We start from the raw sequence: 19,628 nt of genomic DNA on the forward strand, positions 1-19,628 counted from the left end.
ACAGTAAACTACTATTTAAATAAACACAGAACACTTAAAGCACTGGAAATTTACTGAGCTTGCCTAATATTTCATTTTTTTCAGAAGAAACATTTATTTTGTTTCATAACTGAAAAGAATATGTTCTTTCAAAGACATTGTGTCCTTCTACACACAACCACTTCTAAACTAAATTTTCTCTTATGCTTGTGTTACAAAGAAGGACCTTACAAAGTGGAGTAAGTTATAGTAACAGGTTTTTGTTATCCAACTTCCATAATAAATGGAAGTATACAGTTAAATATTGTATCTAATCAATTCTTGTACTTTATTTAAGTAATCATCACAAGTTTTGTCTCCAAATTTCGATTTTCTATAAAAGCAAAAGAAACAATAAACTCTTGCGATCTATTGTTTATATCTCTACTACAGCAGTACAGAAGTGAGGATCACACCCCTAGAGGTAAGGGCATAAATGAGTTCTAATTCGATGATACATTAAGTAGAATACAGCAGACTCTGGGTCCTTTCATAGCTGCTATAAATTTTATTATATCAGCACTGATATATAATAACCTTATCAACAGCAGATTATTTAAATGCACAAACAAAATTTTGGTTCCTAGAAAATGATATTTTAGATTAAGTCTATAAAATATCTATCCACATTTAATGAATTTTAACATTATATTATTATATTTAATGAATTTTGCATTATAGATAAAACATAAAATGCCTATTGATCATTAATTTGAACTAAACTCAAGGTCAAATTATTTTATTACTAGATTAAAAAAATATCTTTATGCATGGGACTGAAGAAATATCTCAGAACTTAAGAGCCTCTACTGTTCTTCCAGAGGACTCAAGATTAGTTCCCAACACTTATGTCAAGAAGTTCCCAACTACCTATATCGCCAATGTCCACTGATGTAAAGGCTCTAGATCCCGCCAGCAACTGCATACACACACACACACACACACACACACACACACACACACACACACACACACAGAGAGAGAGACAGAGACAGAGACAGAGAGACACACACACAGAGAAATTTAAATAAAAATAAGTCTTATATTTTAAATTCTATATGTGTAAAAAACATCTCCCTTTACTGTATTAACTTACAGAAATTCCCTAGGACACATGTCCAATCCTTAATGTGTAAGATACACTGCAGTTGATGTGCTATTTTAAATATAATTTTTTTCTGAAAGTTTCCTTTCTTATTCATGAATTATTACCAGAAGGAACACTATATGTTATACTGCTGTGTGAAATTTCTCATAAAGTATTGTCATAGAATAGTTATCACACAGAAATCATCAGCAAGAAATTATTTTTTGTAGGTTATAATTATCTTAGAGAAAATGGCTAGAAGTTGTAAGGGGAAGTCTTCCTAAACAGATCACTGATTTATATCAGGACTGCATGCCAGAAATGCAGGCCAATTTCAACTTCTAATAGACGTATAAAAAGGCACCACAAATTTACTAAAACTGGGTTAATCAAAAATGTTTAAAAATTATATGCTAAATGCACAAATCATCAAAACCCGAAGCAGAGGTATTAACCTCATATTCCTGTCTTCCTTTCATTACATCCCCTTTCGCTTGCTATTATATTTACTGAAAAATTAAATCACTTCAATGCACAATGCATACATATAGACATGGCCAAAGATAATAAAACCTTTATAACCTGTTTAATCTTAAATAACACCTACAGGTGTTCTAATTTTAAGTTGCAACGTGAGTCAAATTTTAAGTATTATGATATTTATCTGCACATCAAAAAGCTTGATCAAATATCTCTGGAAAGCAGATAACAATTGATTTTTACAAAAAGTAGCTAAAGACCTTGTAGATATTTCTCCCATATCTGTGTATTGTTTATTTTAAAATATATTAAATAAGTAAATGTTTCTTAATGTTAAGATTTGAAAATGTAATAATTATGATGTAATAGTGGTATAAAATCCAAAATGAGAAATATTTTGACATAGTATGGATTATAGCTATCTTTCCACTTACAGGGGTCAGAAAATTCATTCTAGATTTTTAAATTTCTTTTGTTTGCCTTCTATTAAAACAAATATTTTAAAGATATAAATTGCTAGCAGAGCGACGTACCCCTAGAACCTTTCTCAGTGCACAGTAACTATAAACACACCTCGGACCTTAGTTTAGAAAATGCCCTTCAGGCTCTTAGAGACCCTTCCTTCTCAAGAGGTTGACAAGAGAGAAGAGGCCAGGCCTCTATTTCATCAGAAGAAAGAACTGAGAAAGCTGAAAGGAAAGACACAAAAAGACTGACAGGGAATGTGAAAGTGGAAAGGAATAAATAAACAGCTGTTCTCTGAGAACTTCCTTTGGTATGGAGCAGATACCCTCTGTTTTCTAAGCATGTCCCCGCCAGGAGAAAAGGAGCAACTTATGGTAAAAGCAGGGTACTATAATTAGTAGGGTATAAACTCCTGTCAGAAGTCATAAAGGAGGGCACAGAAGGAGCTTCAAATGCTTTTTTTTTTTTTTCCAGGGAGGAGCAGAACTTCAGAAGCTAACAGTAAGATCACAAAGGTAGTGATGAGAAAGAACTAGGTTTGTTTTAAGGTCAAATATTAAGTCATGGGACATAGGGGAAAAAATGAACCAGTTTTTAAAGGCTGTGAGAGGCCAATATCAAGTAAAGGACAGCAGTACTTCAACAGTGATAAATATGCACTAAAGTTACAAACAAACAAACAATTTTTTGGCCCATGGTGAAGAAGAAAGAAAAAAAAAAGGCCAGCCTTAAAAATAGGGAATTTCTGTAGGCAATGAAGAGCTTGTGGCTTCTAAATAATAAAGGAGTACTGTATATCAGTGAGTCCGACACCACACCCCACTCTGGCTGCTCCTTGAAGAACTGGGAGAAAGAGGGGATGCAAAAGAGTCGGAATGTATAGTGTGCTTGGCAAAACAGAAGCAAATACTTTGAATTAGTCATTATAGGAGAAAACGTTGAGGTTTATATCTCCTTTCCAGATATTCTGAAATTCAATTAACATGATTTTGCATCTGATAGAACTGATGTGGTCCTTCATAATTACTCAGGTACTCTGGGGATCCTGAAGACAGAGAAACCTGATTAAAGCGCAGCCTTCCACTTGCTGTGATGGTGGGTACTTATCTTAGCCTCCTCATGATCCTGTTTCTCTACATTTAAAAAAAAAAATGTGCATGAGCTGGCATGACTGGTTAACAGGTAAGGATACTTGCTATTGAGTGTGATACCTTAAGTTCAATTTACCTAGCGTGCATAGTAGAAAGAGAGATCTGAGCTTCCCCTGTAAGTTGTCCTCTGATATCACATATACAGACATGCACAGACAGGAACATACATAAAGAGGTGCACTAAATAAATAAATAAATAAATAATAAAATTTACATGCACATGATGCACATGCATGAGATAAAAGATTGATATTGAAGCCAAGTGTTATTACTTCAACTATAATGGTTTTGTTCCTCACATTAGGTAATAGTGCCTATTGTGTTGAATGATTCAGTGGCATCTCTAATTATTAAAATAGTACCTGTGAATTGCTGTCTATTAGTAACTGAAACTTAAGCGAATAAAAATCTATGAGCTGTTTAACCAAAAAACCCCAGATCACATGCCTTTATAATATTTTATTGTTTATGCAGAAGCTAATGCCATTTTAGGACTATATATTCTGAAGACACACTTCTACTTAATCTTGTGTGAATTATATGATTACCTATAATTAATAATCATGATTCGTTATAGTATAATTGATTATACTAAAATAAAGTTAATATTCTAGATATTTTTAATGCAGAGAGAACAAGATATTACCTCAAATCACTATACTATATTATAATCATAGTTATAATTCTAGCTATTTTTCCCTAAATATGTTATATGCATTTTGACTTGAGTTTTCATTCAGAAGTCTTAAAAAGACCATTCAAAATTTCTATATAAAAACATTGATATTTTAATAACTAAGTTCAGTTGTAGTGTTAAGCCTTAACTTTGGACATTTAAGTTATTTCTAATATTTCATATACATAAATTGCTTAAAATGAAAATGGATGGGTAAATGGTATCTTATTTTATTTAAATGCCCTTTGGTGTGCTATTGGAGTTATAGCTTGGATAAAAGATAAGATCCTGGCTGCAGCCTGAACAATATATGTTCACTCATTTATTGGCATAATATTTCTTTACCTAGGATATATAATACTATATTAATAATAATAATAATAACACTTCACCTTCATTGATTATTTCTTATGTCCCAGATACTATTTCTAGGGTTTAACATTTATTATTTCATTCAATTCCTACAAGACCCCTATGAGGGTAGTACTATTTTTATTAGCCTCAATTTAAACTTAAAAAAATTAAAGTTTAGAATGTCCTACTTTAAGCACCTGGTAAGGTGTAGAACCAGAAAATTAGGATTCTATAATTTCTGCATCACAGCAATTGAACTTGTAATACAGATTACATTTCTTTTAATATTAATTTAGCAATAAAGAATATTTCAAAGACTTGTTGGCAATCATGGAAACTGATGGTACAATATACGTCTGTGAAATTAAAGCATGGTCATGGTTTTCAGAAGTGTAAACAAGTAATTTTAAATACTGTTGATGTTTTTAATTCAAATGAATGGTTTAAGTTCACAATAGTGTATATTTACAAGTTTATAAATCATACAGATCACTAAAGAGATAATTCTATTAACCTATCAAATGAAAATAATAAGACACAACTGAAGAGAACCCTTATAATAAAAACTATGTCTATACTTTTGGAATTTATTTTTCAAATAATCACAAAGAAATTGCTAAATTTTTCTTTTCAAAAAATATAATTTAGCAATATAAACACGCACAAAAATCAAATCTCTATAGTATTATCATCTTTTATAATTTTTATGATACAAATTCTATGTTTAAGTCAGAAAGAATATTTTGAAGGCAAAGAAGACATGATGTCTGAGCCAGAAAATTATTTAGACATTCTTCATAAATTAAAACATGGTTCTTTCTGCAGTAACTAAAACCTATACACTGAAGATCAGAACATATTTCTTGGAAGGATGTGGTGTAGTTGAGGAAAGACAGAAGTAAAATAAAGATCCAATATTCTCATCTAACTGCATCAACTTAATAGTATCTCTGAGATTCAGCTTCTTAGTGAAGTTTCAGTGATTAAATGAGAAATTTAAGGAGCAGTATTGTTAAAAATCTACTGTAAATTACCTACAGTAATCTAAGAGAAATTTCAGCTACAGATGTTCATAGAGAAAATCATGCAAAAATATTAAAATGTAAATATACTTCACAAACAATTTTACTAACCTCATACTATAAAATATAATCTGTAATTGTTAAAATTGCTATCCTCCTTACTTAGAAAAATATATTGGCTAGTTTTCATTCAAGTTTCAGTTTCAAGAGAAATTTTCAAAAAGAAAATTTGATGAGAAAAAATCTTACAAATTAGAATCATGTATTTTAAAGTAACTGTGTCTACTTTTAAAAACCATAATATTTAATTATTAAATACAAATTCTTCATGTATTCAGAGATTTAAGAAACATGTGGCTTTTGGAACAGATTTACTTTTTTAAGCTCACAAAATAAACTGATACCATATAATAAAAACTTGTGATCAGTTTTCACAGTTATTGACCTTTCACATTATCCTGTAATAAACATCAGAATGACCTGCTACACAGCCCCCAGATAAACTAGGCTTTAAGTGGCTAATCAGTCACATTTGGCTAGGGACATACCAGCATCCCCTCTCAAGACATCAGTGTTCCTCAATAAGGGACTGGATTTGTTTTCCAACTCTTAACAGGATCATTGAGAGGGAACAGGAGGAATATTATAAAGGCAGGCCTGGACCAAATCCAGAGGCAAGCACCCGCACAGCCAAGCGCTGGAACCTTGCCAAGGAGCAGAGTGTTTCCACAAATGAGCATAGTTCCTTCCTCGTGTATCACCAGTGCATATAACCCAAGGACATTTTTGTCACAGTTAATGTCACTGATTTATAATATAAGACAAAACATAAGGGCACATAGAGGCATCTTATTTCTTTATGCTTGTAAAAGCTGAATGCCTACTATCAATACCTAATTCCGTCTATTAAATGACAAAGTTTATGTAGACCAATGTGAAGAATTATTACTTTAGTTTTAGGCACCAAAATGTAGTTCACAGGTGACAGTAATTTTGTTCATCAAATGTAGTACTAGCTTCTTAAAACCAAAATAATTATTTGTAATTGTACCATGTTTAGCAAAATGGTTTTGCTCAATTGAAACAAATTGGGGACTTTTCTTCATGGCAAATATACCTTTAAACTATTGTTAAAATATTTGTATTAAGTTTTCTATTAATATGTGTACAACTTAAACATTTCCTATTAAATTAAATAAAATAAAACATAACACATTGTAACTTTCATTAAAACAATTAAATCCTCAAAATGGAAACTTTAATATTATTTCCAAGCCTTTTATCAGATAAATTTAATTGTGAAGTTTTACATATGTATTTCTGACTTGTTTCTTTTTCTGCATTTATAATTGTGCAAAGTCTACTTTTTCATATTAATTAAAATATTAGCATTAGCTTGTGCTTTAAAGAAAAAAATAGACTGTTGCTGTCAAAATCGTTAAGTAATTGTTACAGCTGAACTCAACATTGTTTTCTCAGTAACTGTTGTTAACGTATTAGATTAAAAACTACATCGTTCATCTGATTAGTTCATTACAGAAATGATTGGTGGTAAATCTTTGTATCACTTGTTTGGTTCACATCTATGGAATTCTTAAGATTTTTCTATTTAAGTGCTTTCATGAGAAATGAAAGTGGGGTCTGGATTGTGGGGACATAAGAGAATGCTGTGTTTGCTAATAGACCTAAGCCTGCAGAAGCTCCACTTGTTTGTTCCGAGTTCACGTTACAGTGTTATCTACCCCGCAGATAATAACTGAGTGTTGGGAAGGAAGTACTTTATATCTGTCCTCCTAATCCACTGCAGGTAGTCAGCTCTTCAAACGAGGGTGAAAACCGTAAGAGCTTTTATGTCTACGTCAAAGGAGAGATATTAAATAAGTATTTAAAGGGTTTTTTTAAAAACTAAAACAAACAACCAAACAAAATAACAAGCCTTGTACTGCCTGGTGTGCTGATGCACCCCAAGGCAGTCTCAGGTTTGTTCCAGGGTGCTTGGATACACCGTGCTTAAAGTCTGTATAGTTGAGATGCAATATTAAATTTAACTTAACGCAACTAAATTATTATTCAAGTTATATTGAAAACTGATAATTTTAATTGTATATGTTTTCTTTCTATCTCAGAAATTCAATATGTAATTTCTTATTATAGCAGTTCTCAATTTAGAATGGCCATTTTTTTAAAAAAAGCCAAAAATCACATACACTTAAATGAATATTCAGAATCACAAATTTTGTTTTGTTTCTTCTGTCTGTTTGTTTTGAGACAGGGTTTCACCATGCAGCTTTGACTGGCCTGGAACACACTATGTAGACCAAGCTGTCCTAGAATTTGAGACTATGCCTGCCTCTGTCTTCAGAGCCCTGGGATTAAAGGCGTGCACCACAACTCTTGGTTTCTGAAATCTAAATATTTTTAAATTATTATTTATATTATTTACTCTTTAAAAAGTCTTATAAGTTTTGAGGGTAAGGAATAAATGTCCTTGACATACACGAGTGGGCAGCTCACAACTATGTGGGAAACATTTAAGTTCAAAAATGAAAATAATTTTTATTAGAACTGTCCTTCCTTTGTGATGGAAAAGTACAACAATAATTTTGCTAAAAAATGTAGGCTCAAGAGGTGGAAAATGCCAAGTCTGAATATTACACTAACACAGTATTATTAGCATAACAGCAAGTCATCTATTTGCTTTTCATAGGTTCCCCCTTCCATTGTACAAACCAGATAGGACAAGGTCACCTACTTTACCAAGAAAGCTAATATAGAGAAAACACAAGGATGAGTACCCAGGGTAGCTAATGGAAAAGGTATTTAGTTATAAGAATTATTAGCTAGAATAATCTCAAACTAACCACTCATTTCAAATAGTTAAATGATGTTGCTACCCTAGTATTACGAGGAATACACAAAGTCACTTTGCAGAGCATAATATGTTTTGTAAATTAGTAGCAACGTAAGTCATATAACTGTAACTATAACTATATGATGTATATATATTAGGACCTAGATTGGAAACGATGGTACACAATTTTATTTATTTTTTTTATAAAAAATATTGGCCTATAGTTAATCACAAAAAGCTAATACAACATTGTTTTAAAATAAAAGAAAAGGCTTACTGAAAATACATGCTATTATTGTTCAACAATAAATACGAACAACTCAATTGCTGTATTGTGATAGTCTAGCCTTTACTTCAGATGCCTTCTACAACAATATGATCCACTCTAAACTGACCTATTAGAAGAGCACCCATTTTAATTCTTCACTCCAGAAAAGAATGACATCATTGGCAAAAGTAAGTTATTAATGAGATGAAACGGTGCTGTCACATTCAAATCCCCTTATTTATAAGTGACAATTCTAAATATATGTGCTACACTTGCTAATACTTTGAGAATAGAGCTCATCATTTTAAGCTCCTGCTCCTTCTATTTTTGTGCTAATCAAAGGCTCAGAGGATCAGGGTTAAGAAACAGGAGGAATCATATCTCATAGAGTCCCTGCTGACAGTCCCTCAGTCTTTCCTGTCGAAAGCCCACTTGGCTGATTGCCTCTTGTAAACCTTACAGTCCAGTATGAAACTGTTTCCATCCATGTTAGCAAATGTGTTACATGGGACAAATAAAATTTTACTAGCAATGGTTACTATCACCAATATCTATTCCATACCATCAGTGAAGATACAGCTATAGGTAGTCATTGTGTTTAATAGTGACTTCTAGATCAAATGAACTGGGTGAGTGGCATAAAAGATTAACTTCCTTGAATAGTCATTATTATGTGAAATATCTAATAACTAAAAATTCAAAGAATTTTAATAGCAAATATTACTTACGTTCACAAGTGTCCCCTTTTTGCTGATAGCCTGCTTTGCAGATACATTTTCCAATGGGTACTAACCACTCTCCTTCTGCACTGCAGTGCATCCTGGGTGAATTTTCTGCCTCTTCCTCGGCACTGCTGACACATGTCCCACGAACCTCAACTAAGGAGGAAAATTCTGAACCAGTCACTGTATCTGGAAAGACAGCTAAGTTCTCAATAATGGACCAGCACTTCTTGTAGTATACTTTGACAGAAACCAATGCTATGCAAGCCCCTACATCCTGAAAGGCAAGATAGAATCCCTTTTTGGACAAAGGTCCAATCTCTCTCACCTCAGTGTTCAGCTTCATCTTTCTTTCACCAAGGTCACCTTGTGTAAAACTTTCATCTGCAGCAATGGTGTCTATTTTAACGTAAAGGTTTTCTCTTATATTCCTGCCGGTGTCGTAGTCTGTTTCATAATAGTACAAATTAAAGGTCTCCTTGCAAGTTCCCAGTACTCCGGGAAGACTATTACAATCCCTCAAGGTGAACTTCAATTCTACAAAAATCCTTTGTGCATTGCCTTTAGAAATCCAGTTAGTCCGCAGCCAGTTGTTCTGGTTGGGCTCCATGACCTGACACACCTGGTATGTTCTGATCGGAGTGTAGTTTTCATCCAAACCACTAATTTCTTCCCACTGTAAAATTTGTGAAAAAGAGGGGAAGGGGGTTCATCAGTCTTTCAGAAAAAAAAATTACATTATATTTTCCAAATAAGATGAATCATCACAGAGCCAAAAGTATAGATCCCTGGAAGTCAGAGATGACAGAGTTGCTACTCTGTAGTATCTTAGTGACCATCACTGTTGTTGATTGTTTCAAAATACAAAGCACATTTCATTCTGTTTCATATCTGCTAGGAGAGCACTAGTATCTCTTTTCATGTTTTGAAGTTTGTAGTCTCAGGTGAGACTACAACAGGCCAAGGCTAATGATTATTAAAATTATCTCCACCCAAAGCACACAGATGCAGAGCAGAACTTCTGATAACTCAATTGGCATTTAAAGTGGCTATAGTATCCATAAATTCTAAGATGCCTGCAAACGTTTAGAGCAAGATTCCAAAAGTATTGAAATATAAAAACGTTGAACAATGTGTCACGATTTATAGTGTGGAATATTTAGCAATTTTTCGAAAACGAGATCTAAGTAAGCAGCATTTAAATCTTTCACAGAGGTACCTATTTTTTTCCAGCATCTTTCTAAAATTGTACACACTACCATATATAATTATCAAGTAATTCTGAAAGTAAAACCACTCTTAGAAGCAAATTGTTTTCAGTGGACAGCCAAAGATGCATGGTAAATTAGCAAGCTATGCATGAATGGTTTTAAAATGCCCATTTATCTTGTGATGCATTATATTCTACAAGTGAACTGATTTACACTCATTCACAAAAACGGGGGAACAGATAGTTCAGCAACAAAGTCAAAGATGACCGAATCATGTATATTACTGCTCATAACAAACGAGGTCTGTATGTCTAAGTGTTTTAAAGGCTTCAGTAATAGCTATTCACATCAATAGCTATTCACATCAATAGCTATTCACATCCTCTCTTACTATTCGTGCAAATTTTCCCAACTCACAATATGATATCTTAATAATGAAACTGTTATATATATTTTTACTCCTTTTCCCAATTAGAAATACTAGATGCAAAATATTGTATATTTTAAGTCTGAAGTTTCCCGTCATCTGATATCTAAACTATTAACTCAACTAATTTTAGAAGATATAATATACACATTTGGTAATAATTTTCACTTGTAAAACCCGATCAAAGTGTCAATTTATTTAAATCTACTTCAACAACTTACTGTGTATTTCTGAAATCATTTTTATAAAATTAACAAAAAATGATGAATTGAAGAATACTGCAACTCAGAAATGTCTCAAGGAAGAGATGATTATGCAGTATTTACTACATTTTTACTTTAACAGCTTAATATTGCCAAAGGTCCTCAAACAGCAAAGAATTGATTTTCATGCTATGCTTCTTGGCACACATTTTTTTCACTGCATAACACTGCATATTTTCCCTTTATCTCCTGAGTTATCTGTTTATAGTCTATTTGTACATAACTAAAAAACAACATCTCAAATTCCTTCATTAGTAGATAGATTTTTGTCTCCTAAGCTGATTGAAGTTATTATAAGAGGAGAAAAAACAGTTATGATGTCTACCAAAAAAGCAAAGCACCAAAGTTAAATGTGTTTTTCTGACCATGCTTCAGCTTAGAGAAATTACTGGTTATTTGAAGGACTAACCTCAAGTATTCACTCATTTAATTTAAAACTAATTATATCAGTACAGATATTAGAAATCAATGTTGTTGCACATAAAGTAGAGTATTTTCAAGAAAGCCAGGAAAGCAAAGTCTCACTATTTGATATTTATGTCATGGTTTCATTACATAGTTTTGGAGAGTGAAAGCATTCCATAAATGACACACTATTGGGCAAGGTGTCTCAATTCTGTGGATTTTATAAATATTTTACAAGAGTTTTTATAAAATGATAAAAATATTTTCTCATTTCTCGGCAACAATATTGCTTTAGGTAAGAAGATGAACAAATCTGTCATATACAGAAAATGCTTAGGATCATATTTTCTTACACATATTATTGATTCTTACACACACACACACACACACACACACACACACACACATGGTTAAAGTTTAACTCAAGATTCTCTGGACTGATAAACTGCTCATTTGAGTCCAAGATAACACTGACAGTCATAACTTATCATGTTGTGGATTACATGGATGAAGTACTGCAATCATTTATCAGTTTACTTCTTCTCAGAGATAAAACCATCTTCTGTATCTATTTACTTTAATTGATGGATTGTACAAAATGGGCTGCATCTGACATTGGCAAGAAAGGTATTTACTTATTTTTAACCATGAATGTCTTTCTACAATATATATTTTCTAGTGGAACAATTTCACATCCAAGGAAGTACCTCAAGTTCATTAGACTTTTAGATTATATTGGTAAATTATCTGTCACTTTACAATAATTTCCTATGACCAAAACAGATAATTATTATATGATCCCAGAGAAAATTTCTCAGACTTCACTGTAACGGAAAATGAATATTTTAAGCATGCTTAATATTTCTCATTCTATTAAATGGGAAGTATTCTCAGTGACTTTTCAGCTAACGCTATACTGACTCTATCATTTTGTTCTTGTACTTTCATTTTTTATTGTAAAGTCAGTTGAGAGTGTTATTTCTTCATTGATACTTTGTGCCCCTTTAACCCCAGATCTCCTCAGGCATTAAAGATAAACTTAAGTAACCAGGGAGGTTCTTTTTCATAGTCCCATTCACTCCAGATGAATTTTGCTGTAATGTGGATATACTTCTGCCATCAGTTTTGATTAATAACAGCAGATAATACAACACAAATGTTAAGAAGCTAACATTTTATGGCAAATCTTATGTCTCAATATTCTCTTACAGTTTTTGTTACCCTCTGGAGTCTACTTTGGTCAATGTTAAAACTATTTTTAGAAGATGAAAACAGGTTTCATACTGTTTTAAAGAATTACACAGATTCTACCTGGTGATTATTACATAGAAGCATAAGGCAACTGCAGAGGCTTAAGTGAATTCGTGAAAAGAATGTTCCCTGTAATTAGTAAGCATTTATAACCTGAACACACAGTCATGATTGATAAGACTCACAAAAAGAACTCAAAGTCTCTGGGCTTGGTTTATTTTATTTTCTCATTCCTCAAAGTTCAAAGTATACTTTCTGTACTTTGAGAATCCAGGATCTCGTGAGAAAATAAAACATTAAACAATAATATTATGTTTTAAGCATGTTAAATGTATGGATGTAAACTGTTCCCCTAGGGGGAAGCTTTTTGTCTTGCTTTGAACAGATATGATCATATTGTATGAGGTCTATACCTACCCCACTGGGTGGAGAGGAAATCCATTCCAATTCTGTTTGTTGTGCTTTCGAATCCAGTAACAGTACTGAAAAAGAAAAGTTTTTATTCCCAATGTTACAAAAAAGTAAACACATCTCTAAACACTTTAAGATAAATCTATGTTTTAATGAAATTGCTATTTGATGACTTAAGACATTTATATAAATGAATTGAGCAGTAAAGAGCCACAAGATATAAGCATACTAAACTTTCCAGAGTGGGGAACACAATAAAATATGCATGCACTTGGCACCCTGTAATTAAAATATACAAATAAAATTTCAATGAAACACTAACGTGAAAACGAATGTCGAGAGCTAAAATCTGGAACAGTGGTTGTACAGTGGAGACATACAAGAGCACTGAAAGTCAGTGAGTTCTCTACATTTCAAGACACGACCTACTCAGACCTCACCCCCACACTACTATTCAGCCAGGCTCTACTTTTCAATATTCTACCAGCAATATTTTCTATCATCTCTTGACAGTTGGAGTTTAATGTTTAAAGGGGAAAACCCTCATAGTAATTTGTCTTCTATCAATATAAATATAGAAACGTTAAATCCATGTTTAAAAAAAAATGTTACCATGAGAAACAAGTCTCTGTTATCTACAAGTTATGCTTTTGAACAAGTCGAACATCAGCTTTCAGGTACAGATATAGATATAGATTAGATATAGATATAGATGATATAGATATAGATATTTTAACTTAGATACATTTCAACATTCTCTAAATAGTTTAAGCTCCAAGCTGATTTCTACAGGCAACTGTATGCCATCTTTAGACTACAAAAACATGATTAATATTTATGAAAACTGTGATTAAAGTATTATTTGTATTAATGGAATAATTCATTAGAATGTTATCTGTTATAACACATTATGCTTTCAGTTGGTTATGATGTTGCTCTAAGATAATTATTCTTGTAAAATACTTCCTGACCGAATTGATTTTAGAGCTACAATAGCTTTGGTGTGTTAAAACAATATACCTGACTCTCAGCATTTTCACAGATGATCTATTGGTCCAGAAATCATCGTGGATATTCTTTACATATGCTTAATATCACCTCCAGGAAATTGTTTAAATTTTGACTTGAAGATATGTACTCAGATAAACTTCTTAATATTGAAACATTTTCAGACTCCAATTTTAAAAGGTGTATGCTTTGAGAGGTAAAGAAAAACGACGGTGTTAAGAGACCAAAGAAGAGTAGACTATGCGCTCAGTTTCTTCACCAGGAGTCAAAGTTATCCCCAGTAATGGAAACAGATAGGTACAAAGACATGATGTTGCTTTCAGTGTATACATTTAAGATTGTTAGGGAAGGGGGATCGAGTTCCTTTCAGTTAAAAATACAAGTCACTTACAAAATTTCAATTTGTGTTCTAACTTGGAACACCAGTAAGTCGTTGGATTAGTGTATTTACAAGAAGAGTAATTGTGAAAGGATTCTTTTACTTTGAGAAGGGATGAAGCCTAAGGAAACAAATTCAAGTCACAGAACTCTCTTGTGGAATTTATTGTGGGGGATGGGACGCTTTTATATTGACAACACCCAGTGGATTTTAAACCTACGTGACCTTTTGGGGTTAGCTTTAAGAATGAAATAAACCCTAGGATTATCCTTTCCTGCTATGCCTTTACCCCTCAGCTACCTGCTGGCTGGGAAGTTAGCCCAGAAACCGGCAAATCAAGAGGAAGTAGATGGTGACCACCGAGCTGGTGATGCTTTCGGAGGCTCTGGAGTGCTGAACGCAATCGCCCCGTGAGCGTCTTCTTTCTGGACTCCGACACCGAGTCTGCCTCACCGGGTGCCCCGGAGAAGGCGCGGGGCAGCTGGCCGCTATCAGGGGTCCAGAGCCGTGGCTCTGCGGCGAGCCGAGAGGCTCCAGTGCTGCCCGGAGCATCGGGGCGGGGCGGGGCGGGGCGGGGCAGCCAGACGGCTGCGCCCGCCAACCTAGCGTCCATTACACTTCCAGACCTGAGACTCCAGGGAGCGGGTGGCGCCCAGCCTGGGCTGGAGTCGCTAGGAACAGACGGGCTTTCGGGAAGCGCCTCCTCTGAGGGCGCGGCGGCGGTTGTACTGTCAGGATGGAAAGCAGCAGCCGCAATTAGCCTCTGCGCTCCCGGGGCCACTCCCGCAGCGCTAGGGAACCGGGAAAGGGGACCCGAGAGGTCGGTCGCCACCCCAGCTGCCCTAGAGGCCGCGCACCGGCTCGCGGCGCTACTGGCCAAGCTCCTTGGGTGCCGTGATGCCGCGGGCTACCTCCGGGTAGCAGCGCTCAGGGAACGCCACCGCCTGATTGCGCGCCCGAGCGCCCCGAGCGTCGCCACCGAGAAGTCGGGCGCGTTCCCCACCACCTGCCTCTTAAACATCTCGTCTGCATCTAAAGAACTAGGGCTCCGAGAATCAGAACCCTCTCCACGTAGCACCGGAGGAGGAGAGCAGGAGAGGCCTGCTGGCTGCAGGCACCTCTCCCCCTAGTGATGCAGTTATTTATAGCTCAAACTCCTGCTGGAGTCGGCCAGAGCTCCCGCGCGCCGCTTCGCCATGCGGGGCAAACTTTTCCTCAGATCCCGCTATTCCGGAGGAATCGGGACAAGGTGGCAGGGTGTCTGTTTCTGGTCGACAAAGTCATGAGGCTTGAAATGTGTGTTTGGGGTGTGCGTGTGTGCGTGTGCGTGTGTGTGTGTGTGTGTGTGTGTGTGTGTGTGTGTAGCAGACGCTGGTCCACCTGCAGACATAACCGTCAGCTCAGAGGCACGTTTTTCTCTGAATGGATTCAGCGTCAACACAGACTGCAGATGTGCAAAGTGGGGTCAGAAGGTCAGGCTGTACAAAAGTAGGATACTGCACCCGGCTGGGGATGCCGAGTGAACGAAGAAGGGTGGACGAAGAGAATAAAGAAAAGCCGCGTGAAATCCCAAGTTTTAGGAATAAAAGGATCGAGGACCAATATGCCCCCCTCCCTTTAGTATTGCCATGACCTAAATCTAACAGATCGCTCTCCCTCCACACCCCCAAACAGGCTTCTAAACTATCCAAGAAATCAACCTCAGAATCGCAAGCTTGTCAGATGAGGTACCAGGATTGTGACACTGCTTAGCAGCAAGACACTTCCTTTGACAGGATTTATTTTTCCCCAGCTCCAACTACAGGCACCGAAAGGTATTTTACCTTTTGCCAATGGTTCAAAGGAGACGCAGGGGAAAAAAAAAAATACCCACGTACAGGCGTCTCCTGTGGTCAAAAGAAGCCTCCCCTCGCGTACCAGAACTCGTCCCCAGAGGCCAGGACTGGCTAGCTGTTCCGACTCCTGGAGTACCGGACCTGGGCCAAGTGACTGGAGACTTCGCACTCGGTGGCCTCTCAGTGCAGACTGCTGGCTGCGGCCAGCTCTCCAGACGGCGGGTCGAGCCCGGCCCCGCGCGCGCTGCCTCCCCTCGCGGCCGCATTGTTTCGAGCCGTAGCCGAGCGCCCACCGCAGGCCCGCGCCGCTGCCGCTGCCGCCACCGCCGCCGTCGCCGCAGTGAGCGAGTCGGCAGGAGCCCGAGCGCTCGCAGCCACGGAAATCTCGGCCCCTCCGGGGAGGCTGGGGGGCGACGCGGAGCTCCACTCCCCAGGTTTCGAACCAACTCTCACTGTGGCGTCCACGGCAGGCCGACCGCAAGAGAAGGAGCAGACGCGGCGGTTGGAGCCGAAGACCCGAGACGCCGGATGCAAAGGAGCTCGCTTTCCCATCAGCCTCGCCACCACGGCCCCCCGGGCTGCCCCGGCTGCAGAGCGCGCATCGGTCCCCGGCCACCCCTTTGGAGCTCCCGGCCCCGACTAGTCCCGGCCGGTCGCCGCTGATCGCTCGGAACTGAGGGCGGGGAGGGGGCGGGGGGTCGAGGGAGGGTCGCCCGGCGCCAGAGGCGCGGCGGCTAGCGCCGCGGACCCGTCGGCTCGTGCAGGTAGACAGCGAAATAAATAAGTCAGAACAAACTTTGCTTTCCTCTGGCCTTACCTTCCTTCGCAGCCTGCGCCTCCCCCGTGTGTGCAAAGCCAAGCAGCCAGATGTAACACAAAATAATCCACGAAGGGTACCGAGTTTGAACAACCATGGTGCATGAGCAGATTTGATTTTTTTTTTCTTTTTTCTTTTTTTTTTTTCTTTTTCTTTTTTTTTTAGGCTGCAGTTGGGTCGCAGCTCTTTAGAGGCTGTTTGCTCCGAAGTGGGTTATTATTGTTGTTATTGCTGCGCTCCTCGCATCGATCCCCTTCTGGGTCCCAGGCCGGCTGCTCCACGCTTAGCTGTTTGATTTCTCTTTCTCCCCCTCCCCTCCGGTTCGTTCGCACCGTGTTTGCTGCCTGCAAGTCTCCGACTGCAGACCGGCCGCTTGCTCCACACTCCAATAATATCAATTAGGGGGGAGGGGGCGGGGCTCCGAACCCAGAGCCTCCGCCACTCTGACTGAGTGGCAGACTCAGCCCGCCTGCCAGGCGCTGATTCCCAGGGCCTGCGGGGGCGGGTCCCTACGAAGTGGCCGCCTCCACCTTGGAGGCGGGGTCCTGAGCAGGAGCCAATCAGCGCCGAGCGGAGTCAGGTTGCAAGTCCAGGATTCCCTCCCAGATCGGTTGCCGGGAAAGCGGAGACGAGCCGCGTTAGACCAGTGGCGTGCAGTCGGGAGCACTTGGCTTTTAGCTGCTGCAGCTTCACTGAGCTGGATAAACCCGAGAATAACTCTCCGACTTACACTCCTGTATATAGCAGTGCTGCTTCAACGTCTTCTAGAAGGCAGAGGCAAAGCAAGCCTTCCCTCCACTACCAATCACGGACCCCAACCCGCACTGTGAAACTGAGCTACGCTTTTAGAAAGCCTTTTACTTTTTTGTTAGCCACCTCTGCGGGGTCGGTTAACTTTGGTTTTCGGCTTCCCTCCCTCCTTTTTTTTTTTTTTTCCTAAAAGTTTTAACTTCTGTAACTCGAGACACATGTTTAGCTACTATTCCCCTCAATCTCTGGAAGAATAAAATTAATCAAAAGTATTTCTCCCCAATGTTTGCCAGAGTTTGCAACAACCTATGACAAAAGAAACAGGGCAAGTTGGGCTGGAGAAAGGAAGTCTTTTCTTTTATGCTTACCTCTTCTCTAGCTCTCTATCTTCAGTTTCTTCTCGGGCAAAATAGGACCTTAGAAAACGTTTCCTGTCATATATATATAATACATATATGTCATATGATATATATATATATATATATATATATATATATATATATATATATATATATTTACATTTATATTTCTGCTTCTCACTTTCTGGGGTCTTTCACAGATTACCCTATTTGAATTGTTTCCCATTTCGCTGTGTAAATAGCATTTAGTTCTAAAGAAAGCCGCCAGGTACTGAATTCACATAGTCATTCCTTCTACTTGGGCAAACATCTACTATTTTCTGAACTCAGTCCATAATTATTCTGTAATTATCTTTCTAAAAAAAAAAAAAAAGCTAAGACTAAAAATGTAACCAACATTTCCACTTGAATTCTCGAGCTGCAAGGAAAAGTGTGTGGAGAAATCTGTTTTCCATTAGGCAGTTTTGCACACTTTGCTAGCAAGAGGTGGGTGACATTGTAAAATAGAAACCTTAAAGTTGTAATGGCCAAATCATCTGTGTAAAGGATCGCACTGAGTAGATAAGTACGTCATATTTTAAGATGAATTTTTTACTTTATTGTTCTGTCTTTATTAAGAAAAAAAAACACTCATTGATGATTAGCCTTTATTTCTTCTGATGGACAAAAAGTTCACCCTTGAACTTACTGGTTGACCTCTGGAAATGTGTGCTGGGTTCTTTCCGACGTGTACAGTAGGGATAGGGTAGATAATAAGAGATAACAAGGCCCAGACACTTTTCTTTCCTTTTAATGGTTTTCTTCTGTTGTTTAACTCGCCTAATATAATTATACCAAAAAAATGACCTTTTCCTTCGTTTTCAATCACGTTGCTTCTGTAGTTTATATATTAAATTTTATGTATTGCTAGCCATTAAGTCTATTGAATATTTTAGAAATTATGCTTAAAAGCATCTTAAGTGCCCTTTACAGATGCATAGAAAATGGAAGAGGCTTAATAGATTAATCTTGGAAGGAGACAAAACAATGTAGACCAAGCACACTGGTTACAGAGAAGATGAAGCCTTATTGACCCAAACAGATGCAATCAGGGTAAAAGTTAGAAGCTCAAAGTGGGAAATAAAAATATAAATCTCTACACTTTAAGCTTTTAAAACTCACAAGATCACAAGACCACGTGTGTTAAACAATTTCTAATAGTCAAAATACGTTTTCTAAGATTTCAACATTTTCTCTGAGGTCTCCTCCTCCTAGATTGTCACCAAGATAGCTTCTACGGTTTAAAATACCCCTTTCATCTACTGAAAGACTCCTACTCGGGTGATAGGAATGCAAATACTTCCCCATTAAACCAGAAAGCTGCAGAAGGAGTGTATTGTTTCCCCTGAGGAGCATAAGTGTGGAGACTCCTGTTAGTG

General features: G+C 37.3%; 1 protein-coding gene across 11 annotated transcripts in view; it reads right to left on the minus strand.

Annotated features, from left to right (window-relative positions):
* Epha7 (EPH receptor A7) overlaps window positions 1-17,553 on the minus strand; it is a 152,331-nt gene extending 134,778 nt beyond the window's left edge. For 3 of the 11 annotated variants that reach the window (XM_076924053.1, XM_076924046.1, XM_076924052.1), the window contains exons 1-3: window positions 17,102-17,551; window positions 13,069-13,133; window positions 9,101-9,770 (exon numbers count right to left, since the gene is read on the minus strand). In XM_076924053.1, the coding sequence (XP_076780168.1) occupies window positions 9,101-9,770; window positions 13,069-13,133; window positions 17,102-17,198 (832 nt within the window). In that variant the 5' untranslated portion in view covers window positions 17,199-17,551. Of the gene's footprint in view, window positions 1-9,100; window positions 9,771-13,068; window positions 13,134-16,326; window positions 16,540-17,101 lie in introns of those variants that run through there. The other 8 variants (XM_076924048.1, XM_076924047.1, XM_076924044.1 and 5 more) reach the window with 6 other exon arrangements.
* Window positions 17,554-19,628: the final 2,075 nt, after the last annotated feature.

Source organism: Arvicanthis niloticus, chromosome 25 (genome assembly GCF_011762505.2).
Source record: "Arvicanthis niloticus isolate mArvNil1 chromosome 25, mArvNil1.pat.X, whole genome shotgun sequence".
In the NCBI taxonomy this organism is placed as follows: domain Eukaryota; kingdom Metazoa; phylum Chordata; class Mammalia; order Rodentia; family Muridae; genus Arvicanthis; species Arvicanthis niloticus.